The 15652-nt window shown below is 30.9% G+C and overlaps 1 protein-coding gene across 2 annotated transcripts in view; it reads right to left on the bottom strand.

Moving 5' to 3' along the window:
• Positions 1-15652, bottom strand: part of LOC145248005 (protein kinase C-binding protein NELL2a-like) — an 841882-nt gene that overhangs the window by 280412 nt on the left and 545818 nt on the right. For both annotated transcript variants that reach the window (XM_080109694.1, XM_080109695.1), the window contains exon 2: positions 12456-12578. In XM_080109694.1, the coding sequence (XP_079965820.1) occupies positions 12456-12578 (123 nt within the window). The remainder of the gene's footprint in view (positions 1-12455; positions 12579-15652) is intronic.

Here is a 15652-nt window from a genome sequence, read left to right as displayed (position 1 = left end):
ATATAATGCAGTTGTGTATCATTCATTTGTATATCATTCATGCATTTGTATAACATTAATATGTATATCATTCATTTGTATATCATGCATTTTATATCATATATTTGTATATCATGCATTTGTATATCATTCATATGTGCATGATTCATTCGTATATCATGCATTTGTATATCATTCGTTTGTGTATCAATCATTTGCATATCATTCATTTGTATATCATTTATTTTTATATCATGCATTTGTATATCATTCATTTGTATATCATTTATTTGTATATCATGCATTTGTATATCATTCATTTGTATATCATTTATTTGTATATCATGCATTTGTATAACATTCATTTGTGTATTAATCATTCATATATCATGCATTTGTATATCATTCGTTTGTATACTTTTCATTTGTATATCATTTGTGTGTTATTAGCAGTTTGATAGACGGCAGTGAATCTTGTGTGACATATGCTCCTCAGGAAAGGAAACTCCATGTTGGCCATATAAGATACCTGTGCAGAGTTATTAGTATAAGCTGGCAAGGCAGGTTCACAAATAACAACGTGCTAGCCAAAGCAGACCCACTTTCCATGTACACTTTTCTATGTCAACGACGTTTGCGATGGCTTGGTCATATCTTATAGCTATATACGACACGAACTTTTGCAAACCCTTATATAAAGTGAACTTAAACTGAGCAAACACAAGAAAGGTCATTCACGCCTACGCCTCACGGACGTCTGACACCGCGACATGTAAGTGATCATATGATATCGATTAAACCAGCTTAGTAGCAGTTGCTGCTGACAGGGTATCCTAGAAAACTCTGGTATCACAGGTATTTACACTGTAGGTAGAAAGATACAGAAACCCGGAAACAGGGGAAAGACATAAAATCTAAACACCCAGTATATCCCTAACTCGATTCTGTTGCTGCACTCAGCGCTCTTATTTATACCTCTGGCATTTGCGACCCACCGTGCAAATCCATGATTTGTCTATTCAGCCAACATTGACGGCGGGGATCCTCATCACCTCCATAGTGTTCAAGACCGAAGGATGTTTTACCTCCTTATATTTTAGATCGCATTATTTTGTCTTAGTGGGAGAAGAGGGGACAGTTAATAATTTGCTGTCCCTCTTTTTAAAACATTTTTAACTCATCACATAATCAAACAAGTTTCTTATAATTAGACTAAAGATTTAACGTTTATATATTTAATAAAAGCTCATTTCTACATCTTTGTGTGGTTGCTGCTGTAGTACCTGAATTCAAAAAGGTTTGGGGGAAAATCTATGCTAACAATAAAAACTAGCCGGTCAAACTTGTCATAGGAATTCACGTTAATTACAACTAAAATACATTTTTTATGTTTAATACTTTTAATTATTATTTAATTGACTGAAATAAACGTCTACAACGGGTTTTCCAATTTCCCGCATTTTCCAAAGATAACCCTAACCTTTCTCGATCAGAAACAATAGCGGTGACCTGTATTTGTTTTAAGGTTTACTTGGTTTCCAGACGTATTATTATTGCAACTTATGCAGTAGTCTCCAGATTATAATCCGACGTGTGAATGCATGATTTCTAATTAAACAGTTCATTAGAGTTAAATTTTACACACATGAATATAGTCATCACTATAACTGCTTTTTACACACGATTTTTCGGTTATTTTCCTCGGCTTTTACTAAATACATTTAATAATAAGATTAATCGTTCGTTTGTCTATTTTTTTAAATTGTTAAATATTGAGCGAGCACACCAACTTGTATATAGATAAATTACTTGAAAATAACAGAAAATGAAAGTGCAAATATCGGGGCCAACTTATTAAATTTGACGTTAGTTTTTACTCAATGGTGGGGATTAGAGGCTTCCGGCCTTGATATGTGGTGATCACCGTGTAAAAAAAACGTAGTGATGTCACATCATTAATTAAAGGGTGGCTAAGAGATATCGTCATTTTATTGGAAGCACGAGAAGTGTAATGTAAACATGCGGTTTGAAAAAAAAACAAAAACAAAAACGATTATATATGATTAAATAGCGATTCGATTATAGATTTCTCTCTCTTTTCCCCGACCACACTGGTCAGTGATTTGGAACGAGGATAGAGTTGAATAAACAACCTCTGTCTTTCGACAGTTTTTTCCTGCCTTAGTCTTTTTTGAAGAGATGGATTATTTGTAGATGGCGTTTCCTCGGCATCAAAAGGAAAGTGCATATAGATGAAGCAACCAGTAAAGTAGAATTATAAACTGCCAGAAAATATTAAAATTAAACGAATGTGTGATTTCTTTTATGTATAGACTTTTAAATTTTAGAAATTTAATCCTATTTTAAACGTATAAATATTTTATGTTTTTTTTATTACTATACTCACATAATTGCGAGTCAAATATTCTGCAACTCAATGAAACGAATGACATTTTGAAATTCAAATTTGAATTGTTTTGCTCGATTGAGATACATAATTTGATATTAGAAAGTTAATTCAAAAATCGATAATGTCGAAACTCTTCCCCTTAGCACCATAATATTTACTGATTGAAAAATCTCAGTTTTATGCATGTAAAAGGTGATAAGGTACGTACAATCTAGAATATAGATTGCATAATTATTCAGGAAAAAACAAATATAAAACATCGAAAAAGTTTTAATCTCAAGAATTAAATTCATATTCTTTAATCTTAAAATGATGAAACTGTTGTAACCCAGGAAGGTTACTGAATAAAACCACTGACACGGATATGGGTTTAAAAGGCTAGGGTTAGGGTTAGGGGTAGGGTTATAGGTTCGAAAGGTAATTTGTATTGAATCAAAACAGAATATACAGAGAGCAACAGTTGTAAAACGTAATGCCAAAATGGCGTACTGGGAAAGTACACAAGCCACTCCCCGATCTATACTGTGCGAAAAAGTTTATTTCTTGTGTATGGGTGAGTTTCCACAAAGCCCTCTCCCAAGTTTGTTTGTACCGCAAAAAGCTTGTTAATATTTTTCCGCTAAAGGTCAATCGTCAGTAAATACTTAAATTCTCTCTTTCTCAAAACAGTTGTTGCTTTAGTAATGGTAACTCGAGATTAAAATTCTCCAAAATAGCGTCGATCGGCCCTTCATTTACCTGTAATGTCTATTTAGTGTCATCTGAGTGACGTTTTTTAATTGGTTTTGGTCGTTTTAATCAGTATGTTTTGTACCTTGTATGATATACATAATATCATTTACAAATTGATTTACAGTCTGCGTTTGTTTAGTAATATCATTCCTTAATATTGTAAAGTAATATCATTCACTTCATATTATTTGGTAATACCATTCATTCGTATTGTTTAGTAATATCATTCATTCGTATTGTTTAGTAATACGATTCATTCGTATTGTTTAGTAATACGATTCATTCATATTGTTTAGTAATACCATCCATTCGGGTTGTTTAGTAATATGATTGATCCATATTGTTTAGCAATATCATTAATTCGTATTGTTTAGTAATACTATTCATTCGTATTGTTTAGTAAATTCATTAATTCATATTGTTTAAAATATAATTCATTCGTATCGTTAAATAATAACATTCATTCATATTCTTTAGTAATACTATTCATTCGTACTGTTTAGTAATACCATTCATTCATATGGTTTAGTAATACCATTCATTCATATTGTTTAGTAATACTATTCATTCGTATTGTTTAGTGATACCATTCACTCGTAGTGTTTGGTAATATCATTCATATTGTTTAGTAATATCATTCATTGGTATTGTTTATTAATATCATTCATTAGTATTGTTTATTAATATCATTCATTCACATTGTTTAATAATATCATTCCTTCGTATTGTTTAATAATATCATTCCTTCGTACTTTTTAGTAATACCACTCATTCGTATTGTTTAGTAATACCATTCATTCGCATTTTAAAGTAATATCATTAATTCGTATAGTTTAGTAATATCATTCATTCATATTGTTTAGTAATATCATTCATTCATATTCTTTAGTAATACTATTAATTCGTATTGTTTAGAAATACCATTCATTCATATGGTTTAGTAATACCAATCATTCATATTGTTTAGTAATATCATTCATTCATATTGTTAAGTAATATCATTAATTTGTATTGTTTAGTAATATCATTCATTCATATTGTTTAGTAATACTATTCATTAGTATTGTTTAGTAATATAATTCATTCATATTGTTTAGTAATATCATTCATTCGTATTGTTAAGTAATATTATTAATTCATATTGTTCAGTAATATCATTCATTCGTATTGTTTAGTAATACTAATCATTGGTAGTGTTTAGTAATATCATTCATTCACATTGATTAGTTATACTATTCATTCGTATTGTTTAGTAATATTATTCATTCGTATTGTTTAGTAATATCATTAATTCATATTGTTTAGTAATATCGTTCATTCGTATTGTTTAGTAATATCATTCATTCGTATTGTTTAGTAATATTATTTATTAATATTGTTTAGTAATATTGTTCATTCGTATTGTTTAATACCATCATTCATTAGGATTGTTTAGTAATACAATTCATTCGTATTGTTTAGTCATATAGTTAATTCATATTGTTTAGTAATACAATTCATTCGTATTGTTTAGAAATACCATTAATTCATATGGTTTAGTAATACCATTCATTCGTACTGTTTTGTAAAATCATTCATTTATATTTTTAGTAACACTATTCATTCGTATTGTTTAATAATACCATTTATTCGTATTTTTTAGTAATACCATTCATTCGTATTGTTTAGTAATATCATTAATTCATATTGTTTAGTAATATCATTAATTCATATTGTTCAGTAATACAATTCATTCGTATTGTTTAGTAATATCGTTCATTCGTATTGTTTAGTAACACAATTCATTCGTATTGTTTAATAATACCATTAATTCGTATTTTTGAGTAATACCATTCATTCATATTGTTTAGTAATATCATTAATTCATATTGTTTAGTAATATCATTCATTCACATTTTTTCGTAATATCATTCATTCGTATTGCTTAGTATTATAATTCATTCATATTGTTTAGTAATCTCATTCATTCCTAGTGTTTAGTAATATCAGTAATTCATATAGTTTATAATTCATTCATATTGTTTAGTAATATCAGTCATTCATATTGTTTAGTAATATCATTCATTCACATTTGTTAGTAATATCATTCATTCATATTGTTTAGTAATACCATTCATTCATATTGTTTAGTAATATCATTCAGTCATATTGTTTAGTAATATCATTCATTCATATTTGTTAGTAATATCATTAATTCATATTGTTTGTCAATGTGATTTATTCATATTGTTTTGTAATATCAATTATTCATATTATTTAGTAATATCGTTCATTCATATTGTTTAGTAATACCATTCATTCATATTTTTTTAGAAAAAACATTCATTAGTATTGTTTAGTAATACCATTCATTCACATTGTTTAGTAATGTCATTTATTTATATTGTTTACAAATACCATTCATTCGTATTGTTTAGTAATATATCTCATTCATATTGTTTAGTAATATAATTCATTCACATTGTTTGGTAATATCATTCATTCGTATTGTTTAGTAATATCGTTCATTCGTATTTTGTTGGAATATTATTCATTCACATTGTTTCGTAATATAATTTATTTATATTGTTTACTAATGCCATTCATTCGTATTGTTTAGTAATATCATTCATTCCTATTGGATAGTAATATTATTCATTCGTATTTATTTGTAATATTATTCATTGACATTGTTAAGTAATATAATTAATTCACATTGTTAAGTAATATCATTCATTCATATGGTTTAGTAATACCATTCATTCGTATTGGTTAGTAATATTATTCATTGACATTGTTTAGTAATATAATTCATTCGCATTGTTAAGTAATATCATTCATTCATATAATTTAGTAATACCATTCATCCGTATTGATTTGTAATATCATTGATTCACATTGTTTCGTAATATCATTCATTCGTATAATTTAGTAATATAATTCATTCATATTGTTTAGTAATATCATTCATTGATATTGTTTAGTAATATTATTCCTTCGTATTGTTTAATAATGCTATTCATAAATATTGTGTAGTAATATCATTCATTTGAATATTTTAGTAATATCGATCATTCATATTGTTAAGTAATATGAATAATTCATATTGCTTAGTAATATCATTCATTCGTATTGTTTAGTAACACTATTCATTCATATTTTTTAGTAATATCATTCATTCATATTTTTTAGTAATATCATTCAGTCGTATTTTTTAGTAATACCATTCATCCATATTGTTTAGTAATAGCATTAATTTGTATTGTTTAGTAATATCATTCATATTGTTTAGTAATATAATTCATTCATATTCTTTAGTAATACCATTCATTTATATCGTTAATAATATCATTCATTCATATTGTTTAGTAATATCATTCATTCACATTGTTTAATAATACCATTCATTCATATTGTTTAGTAATATTATTCATTCACATTTTTTCGTAATATCATTCATTCATATTGTTTAGCCATACCCTTCATTCATATTATTTAGTAATATATCTCATTCACCTTGTTTAGTAATATCATTCATTCATATTGTTTGGTAATATCATTCATTTATATTGTTTAGTAATACCATTCATTCATATTGTTTAGTACTATCATTCATTCACATTGTTTAGTAATAGCATCCATTCGTATTGTGTAGTAATATAATGCAATCGTATTGTATAGTAATATCATTCATTCATATTTTTTAGTTATATCATTCATTCGTATTGTTTTGTAATACCATTCATTTGTATTTTTAGTAATATCAGTCATTCGTATTGTTTAGTAATACCATTCATCATTATTGTTCCGTAATACCATTCATTCATATTGTTTAGTAATATGAGTCAGTCACATTGCTAAGTAATATCATTGATTAACATTGTTTAGTAATTCCATTCTATTCGTATTGTTTAGTAATATCATTCATTCTTATTGTTTAGTAATATAATTCATTCATATTGTTTAGTAATACCATTCATTCACATTGTTTAGTAATACCATTCATTCGCATTGTGTAGTAATATAATGCAATCGTATTGTTTAGTAATATCATTCATTTGTATTGCTTATTAATATCATTCATTCGTATTGTTTAGTAATATCATTCATTCATATTTTTTAGTTATATCATTCATTTGTATTGTTTTGTAATACCATTCATTTGTATTGTTTAATAATATCATTCATCATTATTGTTTAGTAATACCATTCATTCATAATGTTTAGTAATATGATTCAGTCTTATTGTATAGTAATATCATTGATTCATATTGTTTAGTAATTCCATTCCATTCGTATTGTTTAATAATATCATTCATTCTTATTGTTTAGTAATACCATTCATTCGTATTGTTTTGTAATGCCATTCATTCGTATCCTTTAGTAATATCATTAATTCATATTGTTTAGTAATATCATTCATTCGTATTGTTTAGTAATATAATTAATTTGTATTGCTTAGTAATATCATTCATTCATATTGTTTAGTAATATCATTAATTCATATTGTTTAGTAATGCCATTCATTCGTACTGTGTAGTAATATCATTAATTCTTATTGTTTGGTAATGCCATTCATTCATATTGTATGTTTATAACGTTCATTCGTATTGTTTAGTAATATCATTCAATAGGAATGTTTAATAATATCATTCGTTTGTATTGTTTAGTAATACCAATTATGCGTATTGTTTAGTAATATCATTCATTCGTATTGTGTAGTAAAACCATTCATTCATATTGTTTTATAATATCATGCATTCATATTTTGTAGTAATATCGTTAATTCGTTTCTGATTGGCATTCCAATTCCGTTGCACGAGTTCAGTTAATTTGGTATTTCGTAGAGACTGAAATGTTAGAAACTGGTATAGTCAGAACCAATTTCGTATTCGTCAATCCTCCTTACGGCTTAAGTTAATATTGGGGCTTGCGTTTATCCTAACGCTCCTGCCGCTTTTGGTTTATGTTTTAACAAAACATTTTTATGCAACTTCTATTTTTTGCGGACTTTTTATTTGTTGTTTCGTTCTTTCTGGACATATTTTCAAATCATGTAGGTTATTATTTTTTACTGTCTTTCATGATTAGCTTCATGCAATTAATTTGTTGTTTGTTTGATTTCGGGGGGATTTCCTATGGCACGTTTTCGTTTCCTTGACTTTTTTCAACTTACAGATTTTCTGATGCAAACGTCAAAATTTCAAACCGCTGAGTCAGTTAAACCCGAATAGTTTTTCATTTTTTTAAGAACATAAACTTTGATTTTTTAATAGTCCAGCTCAAACTAACTGGTAAATATAAGTCTCCAATAATATTAATTTTACTGTCTATCACAATTTGTAGTGATTTTAGTTTTTTTCTGCAAAGTCGATTTGTTAAGTTACATCCACGTATGTAAATAATTGAAAGAATCGACCTAGTGTCCAACTGTAATTTCAAATTTTTATTATTAAATCTCTTCACTATTATGTATTTGCGTAAATTTTTGACCTTTGGTTAAATTTTGTCTGCCTGATTCTATTTGTTTTGTTATGTCAATGCGATATTTTGTGACCACGCTAGCTAAAATTTGTCCAAGTTTTATTCCAAAACAGGCACTTATATCCAGTGTAATTCTCCGCATCAGTTAATAGCTTGGAGGTAATGTCCTTTGTTTATGTATAGTAAGCTAATTTTGATAATATGGGTAGCCTGTTTATTTTTTTCTTTTTCGGAAAGTAATTCTGTTGTTTTATACTTAAAATGTAGCCGGACATATTCGTATTTCGCTATTTTTGGAGGAGCCATTTAAGAGATATACTTTATTTTCCTGACGTATACAACACCTGATCGCTTTATGTTTCAAGAATCGCTTCTCGCGCTTATAAATCCTTGCCAATCTTCCGCAAGTCTCTGTAAAGTGAGATTGGGTTCGTTTTCGAGTCTCGCTAGTACTCTCCGTCTAATCTCAGTATTTTTTTCTGACACTAGCCCTTGAACAAAATGATAGATATTGAAAATCATCTGGCAATAATTTTGCTAGTCTGAAATCGTTACAATGCTTGCTTACGACAGAAGCTAGTCTGAAATCGTTACAATGCTTGCTTACGACAGAAGCTAGTCTGAAATCGTTACAATGCTTGCTTACGACAGAAGCTAGTCTGAAATCGTTACAATGCTTGCTTACGACAGAAGCTAGTCTGAAATCGTTACAATGCTTGCTTACGACAGAAGCTAGTCTGAAATCGTTACAATGCTTGCTTACGACAGAAGCTAGTCTGAAATCGTTACAATGCTTGCTTACGACAGAAGCGGCTGCGAAATAATACTCGTCGTCTTTCATAACCAATTTAAAACATGTTCGTCGTTTACGAAATACTGATGTGCTGGGATGGAAAAAATCTGTTATTGACTTATTAGTTACCGTTTTATAAGTTTTAGGTAAAATATAGCCTACGAAGCTAGCTTCCCTAAAAGCAGGCGAATTTTTGTCGTATCAGGCCAATCTTCGCAATCGACGTTGAAAAGGTCTTCATACCTTCTAAAGAAAGCATCAAACATTTGGCCAGAAACTTTGGTAAATATATAAATAGTGTTCCATATCGTGTTTTGCGTGTGTTATTGCTTCTGGTTGATTTATTAGGCAAACGTTTGAGAAGTAATTCCTGTTTTTTTTTTAACCATTTTTCCATCTTTTTGCAGTTTTTGTACTTCTTGTTGCTGTTGAATCAACCTTTCTTCAGTTTTCTGTCGCCTGAACTCGGAATTCTGTGTCTATTTTAGCTTTCTGATGTTGAAGCATCTGTTGCTTTATGAGTTTCTGTTGCTATTGTTGCTGTCGTTTTTGCGACATCCTTTCTTTAGAATACTCTCTTGAAAGTCGTCTATTGTGTATATCTTTTTCTCACGAGCAAAACTTACTTGAGATAAACCACTGTAATGTTACTAATCAGAGTTTACGTTTATCTCTGAACAAAAAAGCTATTTAATTGAGAAAAAATTGCGTTATTTTCTTTAGTTTTAAAATAGAAATATCTTCAATTACAGCTTTGAGAATTTTTTGTGGTGTTCGACAAAACGATTTTTCTGTCGTTACTTGAAAAGTTTAATGGTATTTCTATAGCCCCAGTTGAAAAAAAAAATTTTCGTAGAAAATGCTATTCTGTTGTCTGATAACTTTAGTGTGTAACTACTTTGTTGTCTGATAACTTTAGTGTGTAACTACTCTGTTGTCTGATAACTTTAGTGTGTAACTACTTTGTTGTCTGATAACTTTAGTGTGTAACTACTCTGTTGTCTGATAACTTTAGTGTGTAACTACTCTGTTGTCTGATAACTTTAGTGTGTAACTACTTGAATACTTTTATCTTTTTTTAAAATATTTTTTACTCATGGTCCTTTTTGAGTTTGAATCATTCCTCGCCAAGTTATTGTGAGTATCCCCTTTGTGAATTCAAGTTCCTCGTCGCCAACTTGTTGCGGCCCGGAAGGGTCATTAAGGAAAACACGTACACAGATATGGGTTAGAAAGGTAATTCTAATTGAAATAAAACGGAATATACACAGAGCAACAGACATAGCACGCAACGCCAAGATACCATACAAGGAAAGTACACCGGCAACCTCGAGAAAATGCATAAATTTGCATGTCCGAAAAAAAAAAGATTTATAATGCAAAAATGAAATTATGTTACCTGTGATATAAGTTTAAAACGAACGATATTACGGGTAACATATGTTTTACTTGATGCGTAGTTGTCTAAATGTGTTGATATTAATAGTTTAGATATTTTCTTAGGACTTAAATGTAATTGATATGGAAATTGCATCAATTCAGTCAGAAAATAAGCTAATTCTAATCCAAGCAATAATTTAAAATAGCTAAGAAATACGAAGTATTTTATTATAGCAAAAGTTATACTAAAATACACGAGTAATGTCTTATAGGAAGTTTAGAAGTCCTATAATTAAATGTGCCCCGATCTTAAATATCAAAGGAAACAGTATTGAATGGTTAATTTAATGACTTGTTTTATTCAATTTTCACCCCAAACAAGGCACAGTGCCACTTTGAAGCAGGGGGCTACTACCAAGGACTTAATTTGCAGGGGCATTATGAAGGGAAATGAGTAGAAAGATGTTTGTTCACATTACACTTGAATTTCTGCATATCAGTACAGTTGGGAAAGCAGAATCCCGGAAGGGAGTTCCAAAGACCTGCAGTTCTAGGGAAGAAACTATTGGAGTAAAAGGCTTTCTGGCACCCAGGGATCTCTACTGTAAAAGGGTTGAGACTTACTAGCTTGTCGGGTTTGTCGGGTGTAGTTACGTAGAGGAGGTACAAATGTTTGCAGTTCGCCAGAGCATTCACCATTAAAGTATTTATAGAACAGGCAGAGGAATGCAACATCTCGTCGATGAGACAGAGGCTGAACCTAGATGACAGTTCAGGATCTATCAGGTTGGCGACTCTCTTTTGAACCCTGTCCAGGAGCGAGAATCAAGCAGCAGATGCACCAGCCCAGATGTGACAACAGTACTCCATACATGGGCGAATGGTGGCCTTATAGAGGTAGAGGATACTTTCAGGCGTAAGTAGTTTTCTAGCACGGTAAAGGGAGCCAACCTTCCTTGCAGCAGCCTTGGCAATGCTCTCAATGTATCTATTCCTGTTCATATTCCCTGTAAACGTTAGGCCGAGGGGTTTTAAAGAAGTACTTTCAGGCAATGTGTTCTTGGCCATTGCTATTAGTGGTAGAGAAGGTTTCTTGTAGTTATTGAAGGAAACAAGCTTAATCTTAGCAGCATTGAATGTGACCACCCATTTTTGTCCCCATTCCACTACAGATTGGAGGTCATCCTCTAGTGTTTCTGCCATTTCCTTGGGTATGTGTTCATTTGTTTTCCCCTCATATCTGTTATAGAGAGTGATGTCATCGGCAAATATACCCATCTCCAAAACAATTTTATCAGCGAGGTCATTTATGAATATCAGGAATAATAGAGGTCCAAGAATAGACCCCTGAGGTACTCCTGCATTTATGTCATATTGTTTAGATGTACGACCGTCGAGGACAACTTGGACTTTTCTCTTACTTAAGAAGGATTTAATTACTTGGACCACATTTATAAGAAAATACCCCCCTAATCATTACGACAAATTGTAGGTAAAAGATAAATCCGAAAAAAATTTAAAGTTCAGAGGTCTAATAACGTAAAGATCTTTAGCTAGCATACAAAAAGACATACATACAATGAAAAGAGACAGGCTGAAAGTGATACAGAAAGAGGGCAGCAAAGGAAGAAAGAAAGAAAAAGAGAAAGAAAGAGAAGATAATGATAGAAAGAGGATGAGATATTTGTGCTTACCTACCTGTTAGATATATAGCTGGAGTGTGGTTATTAAGTCCTGAGATGAACTGAATTCCAGGCATTTGAGAGGCGTTTCGAGACGGCATCAGGTCTAACACTTCCCCTCTGTGTGTGACACTTATACCTGAAGTATGGAGAAACTTAGTATGAGAGGGACATACAATTTCACAAAAAAAAAACGAACTTGACAAACGTATCAGGCATAGAAATACATTACGCATTACACACACACACACACACACACACACACACACACACACACACATCTATATATCTATAAAAGTGAAAGGGTGTGTCTGCCTGTGTACATTTCCCTACAAAATAAATCTATCAATTTTCAGTCTACAGACTCAAAAATTGATATACACTGTATTGAGATTTGGGAAAATCATTGTAATCCGTTTTCGGACAGAAATTTGGCTGGTAAGGCGTTAAAGTTCAACGATTTTACCTTTGATAACTATACCAAACGCCCCCGCCAATTTTGGGTATAAGCACTTGAAATTTTCGATATAGGTTCCTTAGACAGGGATCTAACTTAATAACTTTATTTGAGCCCAAAACAGTAAATGTTAAGGGGTAATAACAGGGATTAAAGTTGAAAAAAATTAACTTCTGCGGTCTCTACCAAATTACTCAGACAATTTCTGGTCTAAACATTTGAAATTTTACAGAAACGAGTATTCAGAGATATGGCAAGCTTTTTAATCGGTTTGGGTAAAAAATTTGAGCTACTACTATATAAATGTATGTATGTTTGCATGTCTGCCTAAAACTTTCGACAGAGGCGACGGATTTTCAAAAGATCAGTATCGTTTTGAAGCTCGACCCTTCAGATGATAAATACCAAAAAATTGGCTAAAAACATTAATTTCTTCACTCTCAACTGGATACTTTTTTACAGGGAAGGGTCGCTTTTTTTCGCCGATATTTTCGAAAGTCATCCCCTCTTTTCGATTGTCTAGCCTTAATTAAAAGCTACGTCACTTCCGGTTTGATGGTGGTCGTAACAGCAAAGACGTCACGTTTCTCCCCTTCTTTTCCTCCTTCGTGGTACGGGTTCGAGCCTGCCTTACTACTACAACTTTTTGTTGCTCATCACACACCTCCAAACACCCGGGCCACGCCTGGCACCCATGCTAGTATATCTATAAAAGTGAAAGTGCCTGTCTGTTTGTCTGCGCGCGCGCGTGTGTGTGTGTGTGTGTGTGTGTGTGTGTCTGTCTCTGTACATTTCCCCACACAAAAACTCTGTCAATTTTCAGTCTAGAGACTCGAAATTTGATATACAGGGTATTGAGATTTGGAAAATCTTTGTAATCCGTTTTCAACCAGAAATTTGGCTGGTAAGGCGTTAAAGTTACACGATTTTACCTTTGACAACTATACCAAACGCTTCCGCCAACTTTGGGTCTAAACACTTGAAATTTTAGATATGTTCCTTGGACATGGATCTAACTTAATAACTTTATTTGAGCCCAAAACAATAAATTTGAAGGCGTCATAATAGGGGTCAAAGTTTTTAAAAAATTGACCTCTGCGGTCTCTACCAAATTACTCAGAAATGTCTGGTCTAAACATTTGAAATTTTACATAAATGGTATTCAGAGATATGGCAAGCTTTTTAATCAGTGTGGGTCGAAAATTTGAGCTACTAATATATAATTGGGTGTATGTATGTTTGCATATCTGCCTAAAACTTTCGACAGAGGCGACAGATTTTCACAAGAGCAGTATTTTTTGAAGTTCGTCCGTTTAGACGACAAATACCAAAAAAATGGCTAAAAACATTAATTTCTTCACACTGGACTGGACACTTTTCTACAAGGAGGGGTCGCTTTTTTCGCCGATATTTTCGACAGTCTTTCCCTTTTTTGATTGTCTAGCCTTAATTTAAACCTACGTCACTTCTGGTTTTGGCGGTAGTCGTAACAGCAATGACATCAGTTTTTCCCCGTTCTTTGCCTCCATTGCGGTACGGGTTCCTACTAAAGGGGAAGACTTTCGAAAATATGGGCGAAAAAAGCGACCCTTCCCTGTAAATCAGTGCCCAGTTGCCACTTTTTTTTTTGCTCAACACACACCTTCAAAAACCCGGGCAACGCCGGGCACTTATGCTAGTATATCTATAAAAGTGAAAGTGTCTGTCTGTCTGTGTGTCTGTCTGTGTACATTTCTTTACACAACTCTTTTCGATTGTCTAGCCTTAATTTAAACCTACATCAATTCTGGTTTGGCGGTGGGCGTAACAGCAAAGACATCACTTTTTCCCCGTTCTTTTCTTCCTTCGCGGTACGGGTTCGAGCCTGCCTTCCCACAACCACTTTTTTTTTTTTCAACACACACACGCAAACACTCGAGCAACGCCGGGCATACATGCTAGCATATATATATATATATATATATATATATATATATATATATATATATATATATATATTTATATATATATATATATATATATATATATATATATATATATATATATATATATATATTGCCTGCACCATAAAACCAAAATGAAAAGAAAACAAAAAACTTACGGGTCAGACTTCCTACCTTGATAAGGCTATTTATTATCGAAATATTAGCCCAAAAATTAAATAAATGATTTTAACATTACATTCGACTTTTAAAGCTTTTTCAAATTCTTCATTTATATATATATATATATATATATATATATATATATATATATATATATATATATATATATACATACACATACATGCAACATATGGTGATAAAATAAAACATATATTATAAAATAAAATTCCGCGAAGAGAGAATATATTATAAATAGAATAAAAATCAATAAAACAAAAAGAGATATCAAACGAGATATTAAGATTAATGGCCATCTTGAGAAAGCAATTCACCTTTTTTAAAGAACGAAACCGATTAATCTTTAGTTCGAAATTGGTTAATCTCTGGGTTTAACTTTTCTTATAGTATTTAATGTTTTTCCTTTCAAACCTTTTCATATATATATATATATATATATATATATATATATATATATATATATATATATATATGCATATTTAAATTTAAAAACGGAAGATAAACCACCCCCAAACCAGGACTAATGTCTATACCCTAAGGTCAACATTCTCGTTTAAGCCTAACCTGCCTCCCAAATTGCAACTTACCCCAATACAGAAGACAGTTAATTAACCTCTCTCAGATGCGAAGCCT

The sequence above is a fragment of the Euprymna scolopes genome, chromosome 26 (assembly GCF_053919585.1).
Source record: "Euprymna scolopes isolate OS-2025 chromosome 26, ASM5391958v1, whole genome shotgun sequence".
Lineage (NCBI taxonomy): Eukaryota > Metazoa > Mollusca > Cephalopoda > Sepiida > Sepiolidae > Euprymna > Euprymna scolopes.
The sequence above is the reverse complement of the archived record's forward strand: the minus strand, read 5'-3'. Positions and strand labels throughout refer to the sequence as shown.